Source organism: Hylobates moloch, unplaced genomic scaffold, assembly GCF_009828535.3.
Source record: "Hylobates moloch isolate HMO894 unplaced genomic scaffold, HMol_V3 SCAFFOLD_12, whole genome shotgun sequence".
In the NCBI taxonomy this organism is placed as follows: domain Eukaryota; kingdom Metazoa; phylum Chordata; class Mammalia; order Primates; family Hylobatidae; genus Hylobates; species Hylobates moloch.
The window spans coordinates 9,459,689-9,485,475 of record NW_026652287.1 but is presented as its reverse complement, the minus strand read 5'-3'; the positions used below and the strand labels follow the sequence as shown (position 1 = coordinate 9,485,475).

The 25,787-nt window shown below is 45.8% G+C and overlaps 2 protein-coding genes across 28 annotated transcripts in view; both read right to left on the bottom strand.

Annotated features, from left to right (window-relative positions):
- The window catches only part of PITPNM2 (phosphatidylinositol transfer protein membrane associated 2), a 226,990-nt gene extending 214,188 nt beyond the window's left edge, over positions 1-12,802 (bottom strand). For 5 of the 14 annotated variants that reach the window (XR_009209076.1, XR_009209077.1, XM_058425654.1 and 2 more), the window contains exon 1: positions 12,397-12,797. The gene's annotated coding sequence lies outside the window, so the exon portion shown is untranslated. Of the gene's footprint in view, positions 1-12,360 lie in introns of all 14 variants that reach the window. The other 9 variants (XR_009209079.1, XM_058425662.1, XM_058425653.1 and 6 more) reach the window with 7 other exon arrangements.
- A 1,153-nt stretch (positions 12,803-13,955) lies between these two features.
- The window catches only part of MPHOSPH9 (M-phase phosphoprotein 9), a 96,856-nt gene continuing 85,024 nt past the window's right edge, over positions 13,956-25,787 (bottom strand). For 9 of the 14 annotated variants that reach the window (XM_058425667.1, XM_058425668.1, XM_032168383.2 and 6 more), the window contains 6 exons: positions 25,532-25,672; positions 24,578-24,698; positions 23,679-23,782; positions 22,699-22,946; positions 22,344-22,412; positions 13,956-18,509 (listed from right to left, as the gene is read on the bottom strand). In XM_058425667.1, the coding sequence (XP_058281650.1) occupies positions 18,408-18,509; positions 22,344-22,412; positions 22,699-22,946; positions 23,679-23,782; positions 24,578-24,698; positions 25,532-25,672 (785 nt within the window). In that variant the 3' untranslated portion in view covers positions 13,956-18,407. The other 5 variants (XM_058425670.1, XM_058425672.1, XM_058425674.1 and 2 more) reach the window with 5 other exon arrangements.

Below are 25,787 nucleotides of genomic sequence, written 5' to 3'. Positions count from 1 at the left end.
CTGAGGCAAGAGGATCACTTGAGCCTAGGAGTTCGAGGCTGCAGTAAGCTGTGTTGGTGTCACTGCACAAGCGACAGAGAGAGACCCTGTTCCAAAAATAAAAATGCTTAAAATGGTAAATGTTATATTATGTATATTTTACCACAAAAAAAAGGAATGAAGTACTATCCATGATACGACATGGTTGAACCTTGAAAACACTATGTTATGTGAAAGAAACCAGACACAAAAGGCCATACATTATATGATTCCATTTATATGAAATGTTCAGAATAGGTAAATCAATAGAAACAGAAAGTAGACGAGTTGTTGCCAGGGGGCTGGGAGAGGGAAGAATGGGGAGTGACTGCCAATGGGTGTAGGGTCTCCTTCTGGAGTGATGAAAGTGTTCTGGAATTCGATAGAGCCAGTGGGTGCACACTGTTGTGAATATACTATATAACACTGAATTAATTATATACTTTAAAAATAATTTCAATTTTATAAAATTAAATTTTAATTTTAAAATTAAAATACTTTTAATTTTACAGGCTGGGCACAGTGGGTCACACCTGTAATCCCAGCACTTTGAGAGGCCCAGGCAGGAGGATCACTTGAAGCCAGGATTTCAAGACCAGCCTGGGCAACACAGCAAGACCCTGTCTCTACAAAAAATTAGGCAATTAGCCAGGCACTGTGATGCAAGCCTGTAGTCCCAGCTACTTGGGAGGCTGAGGCAGGAGGATCCCTTGAGCCCAGGAGGTTGAGGTTGCAGTGAGCTACGATTGTGCTACTGCACCCCAACCTGGGTGAGAGAGTGAGATCCTGTCTAAAAAATAAATAAATAAATAATTAAAATGGTTAATTTCACATCATGTGTAAATTCACCTCAATTTTTAAAAACAGACAATCGTTGGCCGGGCATGGTGGCTCATGCCTGTAATCCCAGCACTTTGGGAGGCCGAGGCAGGCGGATCATGAGGTCAGGAGATGGAGACCATCCTGGCTAACACAGTGAAACCCCGTCTCTACTAAAAACACAAAAAAATTAGCTGGGTGTGGTGGCGGGCGCCTGTAGTCCCAGCTACTCAGAAGGCTGAGGCAGGAGAATGGCGTGAACCTGGGAGGCAGAGCTTGCAGTGAGGCGAGATCGCGCCACTGCATTCCAGCCTGGGCGACAGTGAGAGACTCCCTCTCAAAAAAAAAACCAGACAACTGCACATCTCTGCCTTCTATCCTGCTCTGTCCAAAGCCTCACCTGGTGCCTCTCTTTTTCCACTGGGCTTCCAGAGACCCTTCCTGTCCTCTCCCACACACCACATCTGCTGGAATCTACTGCATTTTCTCTCTGCATCTGAGGCCTTAACATGGCCAGAAGCTTAGAATCCTTCTGGGTTATTCCAAGCACTTAGGCAAGACTATAGTGAGAGTAGGAATAAACTGGCAATCCACCACCTGGAGAGCAGGGAGGCCCAGCTCTGAGACCTCATTGTTTGCTTTTTCGGGAATCCCTGTCCATCCCAGAGGCCAAGTAGTCCACTTCTACTTTTCCAGGTATGACTTATTATCATCCCTTCCCTACAGACCACCTCCCCCAAGTTTTCTTTCATCCAGAGATTTAATTAAATCCCTGTTTCAAATTTAGAACCAAGTTAGGCAACCTGAGGAAACCTAAAAAGGGATAACTCAGCGTCCCCAGGCACCCCACTGGCTGACTGGGACACCCAGGTCCTGGGAGCTAAATCAAGAGGACAGCAACGCAGGTCTGACTCTAGATGGTCTGAGAAGGTCAAGGGATGTGTCTCTATCTAGATCAAGAACACAGGTTCAGCTGCTCTGAACATGCCCCCTTAGGCCCCCAGGGAACGCAGGCCCCATAACTCCTGCTAAGGGGACCTGAGTCAGAGGTTCCCACACTGGGGCCACCTGCATCGCCTCTTAATCCTCTTAGCCCAGTGGCCACAGGCCCTTCTGCTCCTTCAGCCCAGAAGAGCCCAGAGACATCAAGGAAGGCAGGCACTCCCAGAGGACGCAGCCACCAGGTCCAGCCTCCTCCTCCCCAACCTGGCTTCCTGTTGCCCTATTCATGAGGTCAGCTCTGGGCCCCTGCTCCTTCTTTAATGAGTCAGAGAACAAGGAAAAGAGCAAAAGTGAGTAGGCTCAGGGAAAGATGGAGACTAAGCTGGCCCTGGCTGGAGGTCAGCGAGGCCCCTCCTCCAGGACAAGCCGCTAGGAACTGTGTTCTTTTTAAAAAAATCCCCTGCCCCACCCCCTAACAGAAAGGAGGCCATAAACAGGGATCTGCTTGACCAGTTGTCACCCAGCCAGTCTGAAGGTTGTTCTCCCTTAAAGGGAGAAAAAGGCACTGACTCTCAAGTAAGACTCCTAAACCCCCAGGACCACACCCCAGAGGCCTAGCGAGACCCCATCCTGCTCTCTAACCTCCAGCCTACAGGTGCATAGCTGGACAACTTCACAAGTAGGTCCAAATTTGGCCTCAAAGTCACATAAACAGATGTGATCCCAGAGCACGTAATCCTGTCTTGGTGAATCTGCTCTAAGTCCATGCATCCCTTTGGCCTCTCTGAAAAGGAAAAGCTACAGAACAAAAAGAAGAGGAATTCTGTTTTCCTCTTGGAAAAAAGAAAAGGGGAAAAAAAAACCCACACAAACCCAAATTGAAAGGTATTTTGTACTGCTTAGACTCAACTAGATCAGGAAATACTGATGGATTTTTTAAAACAACAGCACAGGCTGTGTAACAGAACATGACCGAACACAAGCATGAACATGAGGGATCAGGTCTAGAGTCTAGCCAGCAGTTAACTCCCTGTGTAGTGAGGCCTAAGTCATGACGTCTCTGAGTCTTACGGTCCCCATCTGTGAGACACAACAAATGAAAGCACTGAGGGCCATACCATGACTTCTCTGAGCCTCAGTTTCCTCACCTGTAAAACGGGCACAGCAACATTTGTGAGAGTCCTGTGAAGCACAATGGGCAGAAGTATGCCATGCACTGTGGTGTCTTAGACAAAAGGTGGGTAAGCGGGAAAGGCCCCTCCCCTCTGCACCTCCAGCCACTGCCTCTGCAAGAACAATCCACAGACACTGGATCACTACCATGCCACTGCGCCTGGCACCAGCAACTCAAACACAAATAGCTAAGATCCCCGCAGCCTGAGAAGCAGCTGGGATAGGCCAGGGATGCCTCTGGTTTGGAGGCTTCCCTGGAGAAGGAACAGCAGCCATCTCCTGGAGAGGGAAGAGCAGCCGTCTCCTGGAGCAGGAATCTTAAGCACCCGAAAAGCCCATAACACAGAGTCGACGAGGCTGGGTATGGTATAGGAGCCACTGGCCTGAACCCTGCAAGCACCAGTCCTGCAGCTCCCAGGCCACCGAGACAAACCTGAGTGAGCTGCACGTCCCAGATTTTATGAGCCGGCCTCCAGTTCACTAGCTGTGTCCTTGAGTCTTAATCCTGCTCCACTGCCAACACCCCACACCCAGCCCTGTGATCTTAGGGTTTCAGGGAAATGGAAAGTCATTCCCCTTTGTGGAAAGGTCAAACCCTTGGACTCGGTTTTTTCCAGTGCTCCTTCTGGCTCTCCTATTTGTTTGATTCTAAATTCCTTTATCCCCCCTGCTGGAAAGTCAGACAGAACATTCCTCAGGGAAGAGAACTTTTAGCGGGGGTGTGGTGGGGAGGAATAATTGAGGTAAAATGAAAAATGGGTGAAATCAGGTACTATAAAATCTTGGTACTCAAAGAGTGCCCGACAAATTGCACCGGTCAGCAGTCATTACCGTGAACTCACAATGCTCTGGTGAGTCACCCAAGGCTGGGAACTGAAATCAAACTAACACTCTCTATCACAGTACAGGACAGGAGCTCAGCTGCATACTAATGGCAAGAATCCGCTAAATGCATCCCTTGCTACTCCCAGCAGCAAATGCATAAGCTATTTCACACTCAAATATAAATTAGTGAGCTATTTTCCTTGCTGGGTTAATACAAATCGTGCTCTGGGTCAATTAAGTAAGCCACTTCAAAACTTTGCTTCAGCGTATTGGAAAATGTCCCGCTTAGGGGAAGAATGAAGTCTCGAGTGATGCATACCCAATTGATGGCGAAATGGGTGAGAGTGCTTTCAGAATTCTTGAGGATTTTGTTATTAACGGTGTTTTAGTGTTGGGTTCTTAAACACATCAAACAAATTTCCTTTAAACTAGTAGTTCCTGACTGCCATGGGGAAGGCTGCAGGCCTCCCACCTCCCAGATGGTTCAACCACAATAAACGTTTGGCCTGTCAGATGCACAACACTGACGAACTAATTGAAATATGCTGCAACAAGCAAACCCAAAATAAATGTGAAATAATTGTTTCCTTACACGATAACCCACTGAAGTGCCTCCGTGTCTGGCCACCCCTGCTGATTGAATGTTCTCCCTGCTCCGTGAGCCTCACTTATGTGTGGTTTTCAAAGGATTTAAATGCTTTTTTCCAGTGTGATTACCCACATGGGAAAAATTCTAATTGCAAAAAATATTGAGTTTTTCTCCCTCTTATGAAAAAAAAAAAAAAAAGCAAGTGAAAAGTCAACTGTTATAAAGTACCAAGGAAAGCAATTAAATGGGCCCTTCAGTGTGAGAGAAAGAATGTCCTCCTGTTCTCCAGAGCACCGTCGCCAAGCCAGTGTTAACCACGCATCCACACCTGCGGGGAAGCCCTGCCTCTGCCTCTCAGACAACCTCACGCCACTGATGGAAGCTGAGAATAGCCACCTATTTCTACTCTGACACACCCATCCCTATCCCCCTCCCCCCTCCCTCCCTCCCTCCCTCCAAGGGGCTGTCTAGAGAGACAGCAGAGGGTGGAGCCAGCAGCACCCATAACAAGCCCTCCCACCAGCTCAGGACCTCATGCAGGATACTGGTGCCCAGTGAGCCCTCCCTACGGGGCCAGGAGGCCCAAGGGCCTGATTCTAATCCCAGGAGGACAACAGAAGCAAAGTGCACAGCCCTGCTCCACAGCACAGCCTGTGAGTCAGACTTGGAAGGGAAGCCCTCCAGCTTCCAAAAGAGAAAATTCAGGCCCTCCCCAGGAGCCACCTCTCAAAGGGGAAATAAACAGCTCTGCAGAGGAGAAACAGTAATAATCCGTATGACGTACGTACCAACTCTTAAGAGGGCACACAATAGGCAAAAGACTTGGGAAAGCTTCCTCTGAGACAGCCCAGGCATAAGAAGGCCACAATTTGAGGCATGGGGGCCCCAGGAACCCCCCATCTTGGCCTGAAACACCTCTGTAAGAGGATTATTTCTTTGGGTGAAGGATTGGTCTCAGCTCCTAAGAAAGGCCAAGTCTATTGCAGGGCTGCTACCAGAACCCTCTGCATGAAAGTACAGGGTCCCTCCTACCTGTAGACTTGAGCGGAGAGAGATGGGCACCATTCTGCTGGCAGCAGCCCTTCTAGAAGCTACAGCAGGGCTGATGGAGGACAGCTTGTCTTTCTGTAGCACCTAAGACAAGCAAACACAAGAATCTGCCCACAGCTTCATCCCGCAGCTCCAGTCTTCATCCATTAAGTACCATCAGCATAGTGAGGTGCCCTGAGCTAGGCTGGATACACCATGGGGGCTGACATGATGCCAAAGGTGGCAGATCCTCACTATCCATGGATTCCATATTTGTGAATTACCCTAGTCACTAAAATTTATCTGTAACCCCAAAATCAATGCTCATGGTGCTTTCAAATTCATTTTCGAATTTGTGCAGATTGGCAAAAAATTTGAGTTGCCTGATGGCACATTCTCTGCTGAGGTTGAACGAGGGGACATCCTCTATCTTCCCATCTCAGCTCTCCTATTGGAAACAAGTGTCCTTTTTGTGGTCTGTGCAGTGCCACATTTTTGGCACTTGTGTGCTTGTGTTGGTGATTTTGCTGTTTGGAATGGCCCCCAATCACAGTGCTGAGGTGCAGTCTAGTTCTTGGGTGCAAGATGGTTATGATGTGCAGAGAAAATCTCTTGTGTTAGAGAAGCTTCATTCAGGCATGAATCACAGTGTTGATGGCCAGGAGTTTAATGTTAATGAATCAATAATACATATTAAATAGGGTGTCTTTTTTGTTGTTGTTTTGAGACAGTCTCACTCTGTCGCCAGAATGCAGTGGCACGATCTCGGCTCACTGCAACCTCCACCTCCTGGGTTCAAGCAATTCTCCTGCCTTAGCCTCCTGAGTAGCTGGGACTACAGATGCAAACCACCACACCCAGCTAATTTTTGTATTTTTAGTAGAGACGGGGTTTCACCATGTTGGCCAGGATGGTCTCGATCTCTTGACCTCATTATCCACCCGCCTCAGCCTCCCAAAGTGCTAGGATTACAGGCATGAGCCACTGTGCCCGGCCAATTTTTGTCTTTTTAGTAGAGACAAGGTTTCACCATGTTGTCCAGGCTGGTCTCGAACTCCTGACCTCAGGTAATCCACCCGCCTCGGCCTCCCAAATTGCTGGGATTATAGGTGTGAGCCACCATGCCCGACCTCTTTTAACAGAAACATATATAAAATAAGATTACATATGGATTGGTTAAAGAAAATGTTGTCCCCACAGGCTCAAAGGAGCCTAACCCTGTGTTTTCCCTAGGAGCAGTGGTTCAGTGTTCACTAACTCAGTGTTTGAAGCGGGACTTTATAGAACATAACTACGTTAGCCAGCGTGGTGCACAAGTCTGTAGTCCCAGCTACTCAGGAGGCTGAGGCAGGAGGATCATTGGGCCCAGGAGTTTGAGGCTTCAGTGAGCAATGATTGCACCAATGCACTCCAGCCTGGGAGACAGAGAGAGACCCTGTCTCAAAAATTAAAAAAAAGAAGAAACTAACTATGGCCAACAATATGAATCAAATGACTACGCATACACGTATGCATAGTCAGGATATACTTTCCTCAGACAGAGCTATTCCACCCTACAGTCATGTGCTCCTAAGGCTGCAGGTTGGCATGTCCACAGCCAATAGGGAGTTTGAGCTGTCAGCTTCTGCTCCAAGACTGGAATCAGCCTCAAGGTCTCTTGGGTCCTGCTGCTGCTCTGGTAATACTCTGCCTTTTCCCTGGACCCATGACTCCCGCTGACGTCCCTGATCATGACCTCTGATCTTTCTGACTAGCCAGGTCTTAATAAGACCCCTTTCCACAATAGAGATAAGGGACTGCAGGGGCAAGGGCACTCAAGGAAAAGCTTTGCGAAGAATGGGGAACTTCAACAAGGAGAGTATGAAACTGATTTTTCCATGCTCTCTCTCCAAGGTTGTCTTGGGTTTTTGATTTGTCTGTTACCGGAACCCTGCCTGTTGGTTAATCTCCTTTGTGTCCTCTAGCAAGGGCGGTTGTTAATATAAGTAATTTGGCCAGGCGCAATGGCTCACACCTGTAATCCCAACACTTAGAGAGGCCCAGGCAAGAGGACTGCTTGAACCTGGGAGTTCCAGACCAGTCTGGGCAACATAGCAAGACGTCGTCTCTACTAAAAATATTGTTCTACCATAAAGATACAGGCACACGTATGTTCATTGCAGCACTATTCACAATAGCAAAGACATGGAATCAACCTAAATGCCCCATCAATGGTAGACTGGAAAAGAAAATGTGGTATACATACACATAGTATAGAATACTATACAGTCATGAAAAAGAATGAAATCATGTCCTTTGCAGGAACATGGATGAAGTTGGAGGCCATTATTCTTAGCAAACTAATGAAAGAACAGAAAACCAAACACCACAAGTTCTCTCTTATAAGTGGGAGCTAAAGGTGAGAACACATGGACACATAGAGGGGGGTAACACACACTGGGACCTATTGGAGGGTGGAGGGTGGGAGGAGGGAGAGGATCAGGAAAAATAACTAATGGATACTAGGTTTAGTACCTGGGTGACGAAATGATCTGTATAACAAGCCCTCATGACACAAGTCTACCGATACAACAAACCTGCGCTTGTACACCTGAACTTAAAAGTTAACAGCTGGGTGCGGTGGCTCATGCCTGTAATACCAGCACTTTGGGAGGCCAAGGTGGGCAGATCACCGGAGGTCAGGAGTTTGAGACCAGCCTGGCCAACATGGCAAAACCCATCTCTACTAAAAATACAAAAATTAGCCCCGTGTGGTGGTAGGCACCTGTAATCCCAGCTACTCGGGAGGCTGAGGCAGGAGAATCGCTTGAATCTGGGAGGCGGAGGTTGCAGTGAGCCAACATCACACCACTGCACTGCAGCCTGGGTGACAAGAGTGAAACTCCATCTAAAAATAATAATAATTTTTTAAAAATAAAATAAAAGTTAAAAAAAAAAGAGTAATTTAAGCAAATGCCAGCCTGCCCCCCCAACAGAACTCGTCATGTCTTTGACCATAAACGTTTAGCAGAGGTTTGTCCTGGTGTTGCTAGGCTGGGGGTGAGGAGGTCAATGCTCCATACTCATTTTATAGGAAACAAGGACCCATGTACAGCGCTGTCACTTTTAAAAAAGAGCATTAAACCGGTAATCAGGGATTTGGGTTCCAGGCTAGCAGAGAGGTCTTGTGCAAATCACTTCTATTCTGCCAGTCTCTGCCTCTCATCCTCAACAGGGTGCAGGCCCTCCCAGCTCCAGTCTTCTGGGACCCTCCATCAAGGATATAGAGGATTTGAAAAAGGCATCACCAGGCTCCCCACTTTAATATCTGGACCAATTCTCTCCTTTCCCACCAGAAGACCTGTTCTGCAGGGCCACTGTGATAACCACAGATTTTAGACTGTAAGTCCTACACACCTTTACAGTTGCTGTGGACTATCAAAACTACCCATTCTTCAAGGCCCCCTTCAAGTCCCACTTCTTTCAGGAAGTCAACCCTGACTGCCTTACCCAGAAAGGGCATCTCTCCCTCTGAACTCTACCTTCAACAACTCTTATCACAAATATCCTTTGTTACCCATGGACTCGTCTTCCTAACCACACTGTGAGTTACTGTGTTAGGTACAATGTTACCTTTTTATTTTTATTTTTTCTTTTCTCACTCTGCTGCCCAGGCTGGAGTGCAGTGGCACAGTCATAACTCACTGCAGCCTGAAACTCCTAGGCTAAAGGGATCCTCCCATCTCAGCTACAGGCGCACACCACCATGCCCAGCTAGCAATGTTACTTACTATATTTAATTCACTTATCCATACAGTTTTCCAGAAACCTTTTGTGATGACTTTATAAAAAATACATATAGAGAGATTTATACATAAACACACACACAGAAAAAGAGACAGTTCAGGAAAGCAGAAATAAACATGCTGATGTTGAGGGTAATACAGTTGCTAGACGGAATATCACATTGTGTGCTGAGCAGCCTGGAAGCCAAGGAGAAGAGGAGAAACATAATCAGTTGGAAAGACAGTGTGGTATAGAAAGAGCCACACATAGTGTGGCAAAGAAGCAGAACTGAGTGCAAATCCAGGGAAACTTGGGCAAGTTAGTTGACCTCTCTGTTTGTCTCAACTTCTTTCTCTGGGAAAAAGGGGAAGAATACAACCTACCCTGCACAGTGTGTCAGGGAGGCCCAAGCACACACTGCATGGTGCATAGTATACAAACAAAACATGTTTTCCTTCCCCACTTTCCTTTTCATTATCAAAGGAGAAAGCAACCTAGTTTCCTGGGGGAAGGCAAAGTTTGCCTGGCCCTAAATTCTAAAAGAAAATTTTAATATGGGTCACTGTAAGAAGCCTTTAGAAAAGGGGAAAATGCCTCAGATTATGGTTTTAGAGTAAACCAGATGAGGATTTGCCATGGCTCTATTTGATAACATTCCAGGGTACCCAGTAAAAGCTTAATAAACATCAACCAAATGACCTACAGAGAAGCTGTGCAAAGACCACTTAGCCACATCTGTGTTTGGAGGCAGGGAGTCCTGTTAAACAGCTTTCAGGGTGACTATCTGCAAAAAGATTGATCTCATCCAAGCAAAGTTGAGAACTGGCGTACAATGGCTCGTTTTGGATTGACTTTGCGGTCATAAGCAGCGGCTCCTCCTGCCCATGGCCAACGACACTGGAACAATACCACTACACTTACATTAAAGAGCACACGGCCCCAGCATTTTTTCCAAAAACAGCAAGGCAGTGATCTCAAAGTACCAGACATTTCCTCTGCTAATCTCTACAGATAACTGCACATCCTCTATGACTGGTCTTCTCGAAGACCAAGTTGGAAAGACTTTAACTGGATGGGCTGGTTAGGAGAGCATCTATCTGCTTGGTGTTAAAACAGGCCTCTAGACACGGAGGAAGGCAATGGGTCTCCATAACAGAGAATGTATAAGCAATCGACTCTGGACAAGAAGGGCTCTCAGTGGTGATCTAGGCCAACCCTCTCACTTATTTTCCTAAGTACCTTACTGTGCAGCGAAGCATTGGGGATGCAGAGAAATGTGACACAGCACTAACTGCCCAGGAGTTCACAGTCTAGTGGGGGGCACATGTAAACAGATAAGGGCCATTCTGTGTGGCAAGCAAGTCAGACTAGGGTGGTTGGAAAATCAGAAGGGGAACCAATTCCACCTGTGAAGGCCAAGACTGGGTCTCAACCAGTGAAGAGTTGAAGGCACCTGGGGAGAGGGAGGGCACGGGAGCACCATGCTTTTGAAAGCCTCTAGGTAGCCTGAGAGGACTGCAGCTTAGGGTATGAATGAAATGGTAGGAGAGGAGGCAGAAAAGGTAGACAGGACCCAGATCCCAAGGGGCCTTAGATACGCAGAGGAATTCTTTCAGATTCCATAAGGTGCAACCAAAACCAAGAGAAACCAAGTGACTTAGTTAAGCTCCTGTAGCAAGTTATGGGAAAAGCCAGGCCTGGAACCCCAGTCTCTCGACTCCCGCAGTCCACTTCTCTCCCCTGCTGCCACCCACGCCTGAGCAGGTGGGGAAGACCAGGAGAGAGAACGGCCCATTCAACACTCACTACCCAGAGAATCTAGAGTCTGTGCCTGGCCATCTTCAGGGCAGAGGATGTACTGTCCTGTTGACTTGGCAAGCCACTCCTTACAAGAAAAACAGCCCTTCCTAACTCATTGTGTTTCTCTCTGCAGTGGGAGAGGGCTGGAAGTCCATTCCAACCACAGAATACAGTGTCTTCATGGAAGGAAAATAATTTAACAGCAACAGTCCAGGAATCAGACAAGCTACGGTCCTGGAGGCAAGCGTTGGAGGGCCTTCTGCTCCACAGAGACACTGACTGCACGCAGGGTACTGACCAGGGCAGGGGACCAGAGATGAATCAACTCCAGCCCGGGAGCTCACCGTCCAGCAGGGGAGATAAGGCAGATGGAAAAGTAACTATAAAATACAGCAGACGGTGATAAGAGTTACACAGGAGATAGCAGGCAGTGGGAGTTCAGAGCAGAGAGGAGTCTGGGGGATGGGTGTTCGGGGAGATTCAGATGAAGGGGAGCACTTACTGCCTTCCCTCCAGAAGTGGGGGGTCTATCCTAGCAGCTCTGGTCACTCCCAGATGGGGGCCGGGGAGAGAGCTGGTTGTGGACAAAGACAGATGTTCCAATGAGGTCTCCTTTGAAGAATCCAGACTCTGGGTGGGGGAGGCAGGTAGGCCGGCGTGTTTGGAGAGGCGCCCAGCCCACACTTCAGAGGGAGGGAGGGAGTGCAGGATGTCTCTGCAGGAGCAAGTCGGTGGAAAGGGGACAAGCCTGGAGGACTTGCCTTGAAATGACATTTGCACCGCACGCACTATGTTCACCTGGAGTAGCCGTTTGGGATTTCTTGCGGGGAGACAGTGCACACTGGGGCGGGGGACACTGAACAGCCCTGCCACAGATAAGAAAGGATTCGGGGTGGGAAGAAGACAGAGCCGGCACCCCCATTACAACACGAAGGGGGCACTGAGGATGGAGACGGGCCACACCCCAACCCTGGGCCCCCGACAGGCAGAGGCCACGGCCCGGGCCTGGGGACGTTCAGCTGGAGGCGGGAAGCAGAGAAGGCGGGCCGGGGGCTCACCTCCGCTTCCTCCCGACAGCCCCTTCCTCGCCCTGGCACCGGCACTGCCCACGCCTGCCCCCCGACCGCTATGACACTTGTCCCTGGCGGGGGTCCCCCACGCGGCCGCGACCGACGGAAATTCGGAAATCAGCGTTTCGGGCACGAATCCGGGGCCGGCGACTCACTGAGGCCAGGCTCGGGCGGTCTCCCGAGCGGGGTTCCCGCACGCCACACCCTCCTCCCTGCCCGGGTCTCCGCTCCCTCCTCCAGCCCCCGCGGCTCGGGGGGCGGGCGGGCCGGGGCCTCTCTGGGAGCCGCCGCCCCAGGTCCCCGGCCCGCGCCCGGCACTGCGGGACTCACCGCGGGCCTGCGGAGCGGCCGCCCGGACGCACTCACCCCGCTCGGCGCGGCTGCGGGCTCTGTCCTCTTCGGGGCCCCGGCTGGGCCGCCGCCACCTCACGCCGCCTCACCGGGAGCGCCCGCCCCGCGGCCCCGGCCCGGCCGGCTGCGCCCCGCGCGCCCCCGCCGCCTGCTGGCCCCGGGCGAGCGGCAGGGCCCCGGCGGGCATTGCTCCCGGGCGTCGCAGGCGGGCGGCGGCGGCGCACGTGCTGGCGGGCGGCTCTCGCTGAGGCGGCCGCGGGCTGAGAAGGAAGCGCCGGGCGGGCGGCCGGGGCCGGCTGGACAGCTCTACGCCGCGGCGCCGCCGTGCCCCGCGCACCCCAGCGGCCACTGCTGCCCGCGCGCGCCGGGCCGGGCTCGCATTCCCTCAGTGGCGGCGGCGCCTCCTCAGGCCGCGCGGGGGAGCGGCGGCGGCGGGGGCGCGTCCCTGCGGAGTCCCGGCCCGGCCCCGCCGCCTCCGCCGGAAGAAACCTCTCCGACTTGGGCAGCCCGCCTGGTTCCTCGGCCCTGCCGCGGCGCCCCCGCTCCTCCCCTGCTCGCCCGTGTCCTCAGGGCCCGGGACTGGACTCGGGGGCGGCGGCGCGTATCCCCGCCCCGGGCTCCTCGCCCACCGTCCGCAGCAGCCGAGCGCACTCGGGGGCGAGAACCGGCCCACTTGCGGCCGCTGTGACTCTTAAAACAGCCTCATTTTTAAAAATGAAGTTTCTTAGGAGCGAAATGGTAAACCAGGGAGGGCAGAGCGCAGCGGGCAGCTCACCGAAGCCCAGCCCCGGGCGCGGTGCTCGCCACACGCCGGGTCCGCGTTCTCCCCTCAGGACGCCCGGGCCGCGGCCCAGGGAACGGCAGAGCCGGGAGCGCAGCCGTCCGGGTCCCCACCTCAGGGAATAGCTGGAAGAGGATCACTAACAGTTTAATCCCGATGATCTGGCACGACAGGGCTCTCCAACGGGAAGAGCCCCCGGTGGGGGAGCGCATGGTGACATTCCTTAAAAACATGAGGTGTTTGTTAGGTTGAGCCAGGGTGGACTTGTTTGGCAAAATCTGAAGTCATGAAACTAAAGAGGACACACCTAAAACTTGGTGATGGGCGACCCATCCCTAGTTATTTATCACCTTATAAGGCTGAGGAGAGGGCGGTGCTCCCCTGGAGGGGAGAGGACAAGCTAAAATTAAGGCGGCCTAGATGACTCCACATGAAGCCGGGGAGGCCGAGCCCCTGACAGCTGCTCACCTCCTGGGGTCACGGCAGAACCCAACTGAACGGACCAGGAAGGCCATCGTTCCCGACTCGCCTCCAGGTGACCCTGACCATGACCACGCAGAGGAGGACCAAGGCGTATCACCTAGAACGCCTCAGCTCCTTCCCTCCACCAAGAGGTGCCCTAGGATCCATCCAGAAAGATCTGCGGAGCCCACAGAGTCCCAACGGGAACTGTGCTCCTGGATGGACGCCCCTTAACCCGTAACTCAAGGACTTCTCTATGCCTGGGACTTAAAATCACCAACAACCCGCTCCCGCAGCCAGCTAGCGGAAGTAAACACACAAAGGCCACACGCCAGTTCACAGCCACGAGTATTTATTGAGTGCCTGTAGTGCAAGAAAGAGATGGTCCCTGCTCCCGCGGAGCTTACAGCTTCACGACTCCAGCATCTGGCTAGATTCAGAAAGAACTGCAGCAAGCACTTGTCTACCCACCAGCAGCACTGTATAAAGCACATTTTTCACATTATCGGTCACTCTTATAGTGAAATTGTTAGATGTAAAAATTATCCTTGAAATCTGTAGTCATAGAGATGACATGGTATATAATGTCCAGCAAATGCACATTTATGGCTTGATTCCTCACATATCTGAGGGGTCTATGGAAATAAAGTACAAATCAGGCAGAAAAGACTTAGTAACACATTTCCTAAGAATACAGGGGTAGTTTATCATCAAACTACCATAGAGCTCTTGGCAGGGCAGGAAATTATTTCCAGCAAAATTTGTGCAATATAGTGGATTTAATCAAACCTGCAACTGTCAACCATACATGGTCCCTCATGACAGGTAAATATAATCTACCTGTCTGAACCCTAAAAGGCTACAGGTGTGCATTTATTTTTTAAAGCTTCTTAAAGACTCATAGCACAAGTGGCACATTGAAATCTAGTGAAAATTTCTGAGATAATCTAAAAATTAAAGTGACAAAAGTGTCTAATTTTACTACATATGTAAGGTGCAGGGTTCAGATTTCAAGCAGTGTCCAGCAAAGCACGTGGCTTTTCTGAGCGAGAAGGGGACAGGTTTTGGTTGGCTATCACAGACTCCACATATATCTCCTAACACCCACTTGCAGGCACTTCCTGTGCGTGGTTCTGCCCACAGGCTGTCACCTTTAGATGAAACATTTGAAGGGGCAATTATTTGGAGGATACTGGCAATAATTTTTAGAAAAACAGCCTATATTTATATGAAATAACCCCCAAGTCACCAATTAAGACCAAAGTGCTTTCTGAACTTACACGTGACGGTTATCAAATTTGTTAAATTTTTGGTGGTTAAAAAACCAAACACACCAGAGGGAAGCTCAATTTAAACTCCAAAAAAGCTCATTTTTTTGCAAAGCATGAAGAGAACATCTTAGACCACCTCACAAATGTCAGTCCAAGGCAGTTTTTAGGTCAACTTCTTGGGACATAATCTACTTTTTTATTTCAAAAAGTATGCTACCTCAAGGCTGGGCGCAGTGGCTCATGCCTATAATCCCAACACTTTGGGAGGCCAAGGCAGGCGGATCATTTGGGGTCAAAAGTTCAAGACCAGGATGGCCAACATGGTGAGAACCCCCTCTCTACCGAAAATACAAAAATTAACCAGATGTGGTACCTGTAATCCCAGCTACGCGGGAGGCTGAGGCAGGAGAATAGCTTGAACCCAGGAGACAGAGGTTGCAGTGAGCTGATATCACACCACTGCACTCCAGCCTGGGCAACAGAGCTAGACTCCGTGTCAAAAAAAAAAAAAAAAGTATGCTACCTCAAAAGCCTACTTAACACAATGAATCTGAAATATAATACTTCTTGAGCACTTACTAAGCACCAGGCACTTTACAAAATCTCCCTTAATGAAAGGAGTTTTCTTATTTCATCCTATAGCTGAGGAAGGCAGGCCTGTGCCAGGATGTGACCCAGGTCTCTCTGGCTCCAAGTTTCTCCTTTCTTGTCCCCTGAGCCCAGCTCTGCACAGCCCTAGCACGGCCACTTTAGCTACATGTGTTGCTTCAGTTGGAAAAGTCCTTCAGTTGCAAAGGCCATTTCCATACCTCAGGAGTAGCTCCTGCAAACAGAGGCTTAGCAAGGGCAAGGAAGGGGGCAGATCCAGGCATCAGGAGAGTCCACTTTCTATTTGCATTTTAAAAGGCACTTCTCAGAAGTGGCAGATTTGCTTAGGGTTTTTTTTTTTTTTTTTTTTTTTTAACTATTAATACCTGCAGCACAGCCCCAAGCCAACAACAAAAATAGTTTACACCCCGGGATAATAGCTGCTATTTAGAATTGCCATCTTTCCTACTTTTAGGTGGAGTGTTTTTTCAGTTGAGTGTTCATAAGATAAGCATTACCAAAGAGAAAGATAGCAGAAAGAATTTTCCTTGGTATCCCTCTTCACAGCTATGAAGAAAAAAGAATACATTTTTTAGAAATAAGTGACTGATAGCTCCAATCTATTACACACTTCAAATATCAAAGCATATGCTGAGAGAGAGGCGCAGAAGATGTTTTGATGGAGCTTAACGCCTTTTTTGGAATAAGCCAATATAGGCTACTAAGAAGATAATTCCTTGGCAAGATAAAACTATCATCTCTTCTGAAATGGCATTTTTTAATTCTTAAGAATGTAGTAGATTTTACAATGAAAGTAGGGAACAAGGAAATATCCTAACAATTTTCAAGTTAGTTTTTAACATCATATCCAGGAACACATTAAAGGTGGTCTTACTAGGTCTTGACACAACCTGTACTGGAGCTTGATTAAAATGAACATTTTCTTTACCAAGACTAGATTTTTTTTTTAAGGCTAGAAAACCAAAAATAAAGAATACCAAGAATAGGCCAGATGTGGTGGCTCATGCCTGTAATCCCAGCACTTTGGGGGACCGAGGCAGGCGGATCACATGAGTTCAGGAGTTTGAGACCAGCCTGGCCAACATGGTGAAACACCATCTCTACTAAAAAAAAAAAAAAAAAAGATACACACACACATACACAATTAGCTGTGCATGGTGGCAGATGCCTGTAATCCCAGCTATCCGGGAGGCTGAGGCAGGAGAATCGCTTGAACCCGAGAGGCAGAGTTTGCAGTGAGCTGAGGTCATGCCATTGCACTCCAGCCTGGGCAACAAGGGCAAAACTCCATCTAAAAAAATAAATAAATAAAATAAAATAAAAATAAAAAACAAGAATAAAGGCACTTGATTCTAATTATAAGTAATTTTGATTAGCCTGAAGTCTTCAAAAGTTGCAGGAGTAGGGAGCAAAGGTTCAACTGCACTGTCAGACAGGCCGCACTCCTTGCTGAGAAGGGAGCAGGGCTGCGGACCCCTGGCCTGGGGACCAGCCAGGTGAAGGGTGCTCAAAGGTCGTTTGAAAGCCTGCTTGGAATAACTGGGATGGCTTGGTTCATTCTAACTACTTATTATTAAGAGCCACATAAAGAGGAAAAGCTCAAAAGCAAACCAAAATTTAAAATCTGAGCATGTTTAGTACGAATCCATTTTGAAAGTTTGGATGAGTCTGTTTATCAACATGTACCGAGCGGGAATTATGTGGGGAACTGTGTTCTGACTGGCTACCAAAAAGTAAGCGGTTACACAGCTCCAACTTAACCAGCAGTCCCAACACAAACCTGCCAATGCTCCTGGATCAGAGGAGAGACTCCTGCCCACGCGCTACTTCTGAGAGCCAGCGGCTACCACAGAGGCAGTGGGTTGGAGCCCTCTGCAAGGCTGAGGGGAAGGCACCAGGCTCCATCTGGACACACTCCCTGTCCATTAACAAATACAGTAGATTGTGATGATCTAAAGTCTAGTGTTCTTACAGCACCTACAATGGAAATATTTTCCTTTTGGCCAGGGTGAAGGAGTGGAAAGGGGTGAACATATCCAGATGACAACTACGACGGACAGCTGAAGCCATGCACACTAAGAAAACCAGGCTGCCCTCTTAATCCCTCATGGGGTGGTGGCTTGTATTTCAAAGGGTTTATCTGTCCATTTATTGTCCAGGGTGGGACACAAGTTAATTCAGAACAATGGGCAGAGAGCTACGCTGAGAGCCCTCCAGAGCGGGCTCTCCAATTGTTTAACTTTTTTAGAAAAGATAAAATTAGAGAATTACAATCTTTCTCATTTTTCTCTTACAGACAATAAAGTTTAAAGAAAATGAGTTATATTCATGTAGTTTTCAAAGCTTTCCAAGAGTCCATTATTACTATTCTGATATTCACTCTAAGACATGTTTCAAATAGGAATTGCATTATCATTTTTTAAAAACCTCAACACACCTGAAATCCAAGGTACACTGTAATTGTTTATGTATTCAGCATGTACTAGTCTATCATTATGGAAGCTATTAAGCTTTATTTTTTTAAAAATGAATTGTATTTACAATGTAGAACAAGTTTATAAAATTGGTGTGCAAAGTTAATTGTAAAAGGATAACACTATTTGTTTAGAAACAAGCTGCTTCCCCTGTTTATATTTCCTTATTCTTGATATAAATTGGAGACATATACTATTTAAAAATAATGCTTTTTAAATAGTAAAATATACAAGAGATTCCTGAGCATAACAAAAATATCTTGAAAATATGTGGCCATTTGAAGTATAAAATAGCAAGTGTAAGAATAGCATGATTGTAAAACTACTGTTTGAAGGCTTATAAACAGTACAAAATAGTTTGCCTTTTCTGACTGCATAATTATACATTAGTGCAAACAAAAATGTCTCAAAATTTAATGGCTACAAATCTCAAAGATTTGCAGAGGTGCGCAAAACATGGAATTTCTTTAGCGTCATGCGAACTGAACCCAGTTCTCGATTAATCCTTTCCAAACGATCTTCCAAGGCTTCCTAGGTGAAAACAATGGGAAAAGTTTAATTAGAATTCTATACCAAGTTCTATAATCACCACCAAACTGACCTTTCTTTTAGCAAAAGGGCAAGTATAAACACTAAAATTACAATTATTTTGCTTTCTACACAAATCATCTTATGATTTCTTTTAAACTGGACAATATAAATCAGCTTTTCAACTATTCCAAATAACTGCTGTACTTTAAAATATTCTCAATATGTTTGACACATTGAGTATATGGAAATTCTAGTAATAGCAATACAACCAACTGGAAGAGGATAATCCTTTGGCTCTGCTGAAGTGAGAACAGTACAAGAGGAGCCTAGGAGGTGCTTCACACATTTCACCAGAAGAAATGGACACATTTGATCAGTGCTGCATCCCACACATACATAGATCAAATAACTTTCTTCTCACCAAAATTTCTAAGTTAAAAAGGAAAAAAAAAAACACTGAAGGATACTTTTCTAAAAAAAAATAGATTTCACAATGAATTAACAATTGCTATTTTAAAATAAAGAATATTACTGTTAAATAATACCTGGACTATATATCATTATACATACTTCTGTGTTTTTGTTGAGACAGGGTCTTGCTCTGTCACCCAAAGCTGAACTGTAATGGCATGATCATAGCTTACTGCAGCCTCAAACTCTTGGGCTCAAGCAATCCTTCCACCTTAGCCTCTCGAGTATCTGAAACTACAGGCAGGCACCACCACACCTGGCTGATTTTAAACATTTTTTTTTGCAGAGACAAGGTCTCACTATGTCACCCAGGCTGGTCTCAAACTCCTGGCCTCAAGTGATCCACCCACCTCAGCCTCCCAAAGTGCTGGGATTATAGGCGTAAGCCACCGCACCCAGCCTCATTTTAGTTAATTTATTCAGTATTAATTCCAATGGTGTCCTGAAATAAAACTTAAAAATTTTTTCTTTAATTATAAAAGGATTATAGAACACTTAGCATATAGAAAATTAAGAAGACAAATAAGCAAAAAAAAACTGTTCCTCTTTCCTATTTTTTCTGCATACATATATACGCATACCACTTTTTTGGGGGGTGGGGAGGGGCAGACGGAGTCTCGCTCTGTTGCCCAGGCTGGAGTGCAGTGGCACAATCTCAGCTCACTGCAACCTCTGCCTCCCAGGTTCAAGCGATTCTCCTCCCTCAGCCTCAAAAGTAGCTGGGATTACAGGTGCCCACCACCATGCCCGGCTCATTTTTATATTTTTAGTAGAGAAGGATTTTGCCATATTGGCCAAGCTGGTCTTGAACTCCTGACTGCAGGTGATCTGATCTGCCCACCTCAGCCTCCCAAAGTGCTGGGATTACAGGCGTGAGCCAGCACACCCAGCCATGTATCATTTTTGAAAAGAAAAATAAGGCCAAGCATGGTGGCTCACACCTGTAATCCCAGCACTTTGGGAGACCAAAGTGGGAGAATCACCTGTGGCCAGGAGTTTGAGACCAGCCTGGGCAATGCTGCAATGCCCCGCCTCAAAAAAATTTTTTAAATTAGCCAGGTGTGGTGGTGCATGCCTGTAGTCCTAGCTTACTCAAGGGGCTGAGGCCTCAGAGGTCAAGACTACAGTGAGCTATGATTATGCCAATGCACTCCAGCCTGAGTGACAGAATGAGACCCTGTCTCAAAAAAATTAAAAGAGAAACCTAAGAAGAGAATCAAACTCTGTCTCAATTTTTTTTTTTTTCGGAGATACAGTCTCACTCTGTTGCCCTGACTGGAGTACAGTGGTGCAATCTCAGCTCACTGCAACCTCCAACTCTTGGGTTCAACTGAACCTCCTGCCTCAGCCTCCAAGTAGCTGAGATTACAGGCACACCACCACAACCGGCTAATTTTTTTGTATTTTTAGTAGAGGCAGGCTTTCACCACGTTGGCCAGGCTGGCCTCAAACTCCTGACCTCAAGTGATCCGCCCACCTTGGCCTCCTAAAGTGCTGAGATTACAGTGGCATGAGCCACTGTGCTCAGCCTCAAAACATCTTTGAATTAGGCCGGGCCCATGTGCCTGTAATCCCAGCTACTCGGGAGGCTGAGGCAGGAGAATCAGTTGAACCAGGGAGTTGGAGGTTGCAGTGAACCGAGATTGTGTCACTGCACTCCAGCCTGGTGACAGAGCGAGATTCCGTCTCCAAACTAGATAAATAAAAGATTAGCCAAGACAACCCCACAGCTTTTAAAAAGCGATCACATTGGCAGGTATTTTTTTTTTTATTATTCTTTTTCGGAGACGGAGTCTTGCTCTGTCACCCAGGCTGAGTGCAGTGGCACGATCTCAGCTCAATGCAACCTCCACCACCCGGGTTCAAGCGATTCTCATGCCTCAGCCTCCCGAGTAGCTAGGACTGCAGGCGTGCACTACCACGCCTGGCTAATTTTTTGTATATTTAGTAGAGATGGGGTTTTGCCATGTTGGCCAGGCTGGTCTCGAACTCCTGACCTCGTGATACACCCACCTCGGCCTCCCAAAGTGCTAGGATTACAGGCATAAGCCATTGCACCTGGCCATGGCAGTTTTTTGTCCCCCCCAAAAAATACAGGTTTCAGGATGGGGAAGAGCTTATCTTCATACACTGCAGGTAGGAGTAGAAATTGTCTCAAACATCCTGGGTTACAACTTGACATATATCCAAATCCTTAGAAATTTGCATTTCTTTGGACCTAGCATTTTTACTTCTGGGAATGATTCCTAAGGCAATACTTATATGTGCAAAGAGATACGTTTAAGAACTTTATTGCAGCCTTATTTACGATATCCAAAATTAGAAGCAACCCAAATTTCTACTAAAATATTCTTGGTTAAATATGTTACTGCTGATGGAATATTGTACGTTAATTTAAAAGGATGTTATAGAAAGATATTTCATAACATGAAAAGTTCAATTGAAAGTTTTTTTTTTGTTTTTTTTTTTTAAGACTGAGTCTTGCTCTATTACCCAGGCTGGAGTGCAGTGGCATCATCTTGGCTCACTGCAACCTCCACCTTCCAGGTTGGAGCAATTCTCCTGCCTCAGCCTCCTGAGTAGCTGGAATTACAGGTGTCCCCCTGCCCACCATGCCCGGATTTTTGTACTTTAGTAGAGACGGGGTTTCACCATGTGGGCCAGGCTGGTCTCAAACTCCTGACCTCAGGTGATCCGCCCACTTCAGCCTCCCAAAGTGCTGGGATTACCGGCATGAGCCACCACGCCCGGCCTATAAATTATTGACTAAAATTTATCAGAACAAAAAGACAAAGTCAGAAAAAAAGAAGTTGGGGGCTGGGCGCAGTGGCTGGAACTCCTGACCTCAGGTGATACACCAGCCTCAGCCTCCCAAAGTGCTAGGATTACAGGCGTGAGCCCCTGCGCCCGGCCTACGGCTCACTTTTTGAACCTCTACAGCTATTCAGTTTCCAAAGTGTAACCATTTTATCTGCTTGCTAATGGAAAGGAGTTCAGAAATAAATTACAGATTTGAGGAGCGAGAAATCAAACAAAAAGAGAGGCAATCTGTGAGCACTAACTTAATGTAAAATCTGTTGAAAAGCATATTGCCATTTGCTCTCAAGTTAGTTTCTTGAAAATACAAGGGCATGAACACCTTCTTCTCTAAGTCTAAAGGTAAAATCAATTTTTATTCCTGAAAGCTAGCTTGCAGTTATAAAATTGCTATAATCAAACACTTCCCGTAAAAGCTAAAAGTTTTGACTGCTGCTTCAGTGTGTCTAATTTTCACTGTGCCATGATTTTTTAAACCCCTCTTAGATAACTGGAACACTGACTGGCATCAAGCCTCTAAAGCAGATTCAAGCTAAGCCATTTCACCTGATTTAATCTTGTCTGTAAAGTGATTCGTCCTCCAGGAGAAGGCATCCTGCTTAGTGCTGCCTCAATCTGTTAACACACGAAAAAAATATGTTTAAATTACCGGCAGGGAGGTTTATCACTCAGAATGGAAAGAAAAGATTTTGGCTTAGTATTTCCTTGTCCATTTCATCTCAACTTAATTTCCCTCTGTCAATTAGTAACGACCACATGGCTCAAATCTGTTGCTAGCACAGCTCTGGTATGTTATCCCATTGTAATTTCCTGAGACAGGTTTGACTCAATAATTCCCTTCTCCTTAGGCATAAGCATTAAGTTCAGAAAACAATTTTTAAAAATATTTGTTTGTTTTTACCTGGTCCTTTTCTTTTGTAAGTTCATCAAAAAATCGTTCTGTTTCAGCTAGGGTCCGAATTTTTGCCGTATATTCAAAATCATTCCCCTGTGGAGTGACTGAAACCGGCTTACACTGTTCATAGCTAACTGACTTATTCTTCTCCCAGGCTGTTCTCACAGATACTTTCTTCACTCCATTTGGCACCAGTTCAGGGCAAGAGCTATGATTAACATGGTTATCGGTGGCTTTCTCAGAATACGTTTTTTCTGTCAGAGAGGAGAGAAATTGCTTATATTTCTTACCAATTTTCCGTGTAGGTTGCATATATATTAAATATGTTGCCCAATTTCACTTTCTGGATATAGCTGCTATATGCCCCAAAAAAGTAATGAAAAGAGATACAATAATCAATCATATTTACTCAGTACTTTTTTCTCCAAAGAATTCTGAAAGCTTTGCCCTCTGTTTGACAATCTTTGCAACTTCCCTTAATGAACTTAAGCAAACTTCATGTAAACATAAATGAACTTTAAGTAAACTTAAAGCAAAAAAAAAAAAAAAAAAAGCTTAAAAACTAAATAATACATCACATTTAGTGGACATACACCAACACTAAACAGTTAATGTTTTGAGGGCCTACCCAAGTGATTTCACATACATTGTCTTATAGCTTTATTCCAATTTAGAATATAAATGAGAAAAAAAAGTTACCCAAAGCCTAAGCTGCATATAGAGAATAAAAGTAAAGAGAATAACTGAACAGTGTGGCTCTGGTAATTAAACATCAACATTCCCTGTACCTCAGTTTCCCAACTTTTCAATGAGGATAACAACATTGACATAACAACACGTAGCATCATGAGTGCTTAGTTTCAGACGCTCTTGAGTAGGAAAATTTTTAAGTGCAAGATATTACAATATTTAGAACACTGAGAGATACCAGAATCTCAAAAAATGAATGATTAAAACCATAACTAATATTTTTTAGGAAAAGATACCTTCCGAGCCATCTAGAGGAAGAAACTGGAGTTGCTTTCTTGGATTGGTACGTTGTAATGTAGACACAGGAACAGTATCTAAATCATCCAAAAGTATATCAAATCTATTGAATGAAGCAAGTTACTTGTGAGAAAAAAAATGTTAACTGATTTTCCCTATCTCCACTACAAAGATGAGCTGGCATCCAGCTAACTCACATATTTATGTATTTTCTTAAAAGAAAGCTGGTTATGTAATTGTCTAAAACTGAAATTTTATTTCTATTTTCTAACAAAATTGTATTTACAAACTAAAGACTTAAAACACTTACCCATACATTATCTCATTTGATCTTTATAAAAACCTTATGAAGTAAGCAGGGTAGTTATTATTATCCCCGTTTTATAGAAGAGGAAACTGAGGTTCAATGTGCTTAACTCATCTCCGCAAAAGCCTGACAGAGTTGGGTCTGGAACCAAGAAGCAACATCCCTCCCCGCCAATAGCACACACAGCTGCCCACACTTCGGAGGGGACAGATTCTCAGCAGCACAGGTAAACATGCATTTGGTGGCAGGGCCATACCAGTAAAGCCCACTTTCCTGTACAAATGGCCCAAAAGTTTTCCCGTATCATAAACCTTTTCAGGAAAACAAAGAACTATCATTCTACATACAAAAGCTGAACGGGGTGCTGAGGTGATATTTAAAATCTAGTAGTAGCAAGTTTACATAGTTAAAAACTGTGTTCATTGTACTGCAGTACTTTAGTTGTAGTATGACATTCACTTATGATTTAAATGAAATTCACGGAGTTCCCACTGGTAACTGAAAAATTAGTGATAGCTAGAAACATAAGTCAACATTTGGAAAAAAATCACTAATATAGTAAACTTTATTCTACAATTTTAGAGAACTTACCGAATCGGACTGCTCTCATTTTTGCTAAGCAGATGACTAAATCCTGGGGACAAGTTTTCTTTAGGGGATCGCTTTGGACTATAAGCCACAGTCACTGGTGTTAGCATAATCTCTCTTTTTGCTATAGAAGAAAATGAAGAGGAAATATTCTTTTCCTTCCATATGTATCAGCATAACAGTTTCTTATTCAGTATTTTTTTTCTAATTTTGAAAGGAATATAATTTCAACGTAAAACTTTGAGAAATAAGAGTGTACAAAAAAATAAAATCACTCATAATCCTAACACCTAGAGGTAACCACTGTAACACTGTAGTATATCAGACTGTACTTTCAGCACTCTGACTCAAAACTGGTTTTTCAGGATTTTAGAAGTCGACTGGAAATAAGATGGAAACAGCAGTACACTACTGAACATTCCTATAACACAATAATAAGAATCTCCTCAGCTGGTGTGAAAATGGAAATTCTGGACAGAAATTCAATGCTTCAACTTTAAAACCAACCTGTAATTGGCTAAAGAAAAACGGTGACTAATGCTGAGTACTTGAGATCAAATACATCAGAAGTATATATGCAGACCAGCTTGGATTAATTTGATGGAATTAATGTTTTGAGCTGTCTACTATCTTAAAAACTCTGAAGTCTTTTTAAGTATTAGTTGCAAACAATTTAGTGGACACAATAAATTATTAGTATTAGTTGTAAACAATTTACTGGACACAATAAAAAATCTCACTTTAATAAACAGATTTCTTCATTTACATTTGTAGTATCTGTGTGATCAGACAATTTTATTTATGAACAAGATCTTATTTAGGGGTCCTCTGCTCAGAGAACTCTACTAGGTGCTGAGGATACAAGAGAAGCCAGAAACGGGCAAGCAGCGGGCACAAATAGATTTGACTCAGAGATCACGCTTTTGAACCCAAGAGATGTACACATCTAACTCTTACTTGGAGTACTTGATTTACGATTTGAAGGTGGTAAAGATGATGATCTCTGTGAGGCCGAATTAAGTCTCTTTTGTCTCTGTTGGGCACACTTTTCTGGAGAACGACTTGCATTAACTGAAGTTTCAGTTTGCTGAGGATTTACTACAGCAGACCAAAAAAAAGCAAAACAAAAAACAAATCAAAACAAGCCTAAGCTTCAGTTATCCACCTTTATTAACAGGTGGTTACACATGGTTACACACCAAGCCCCACAGCT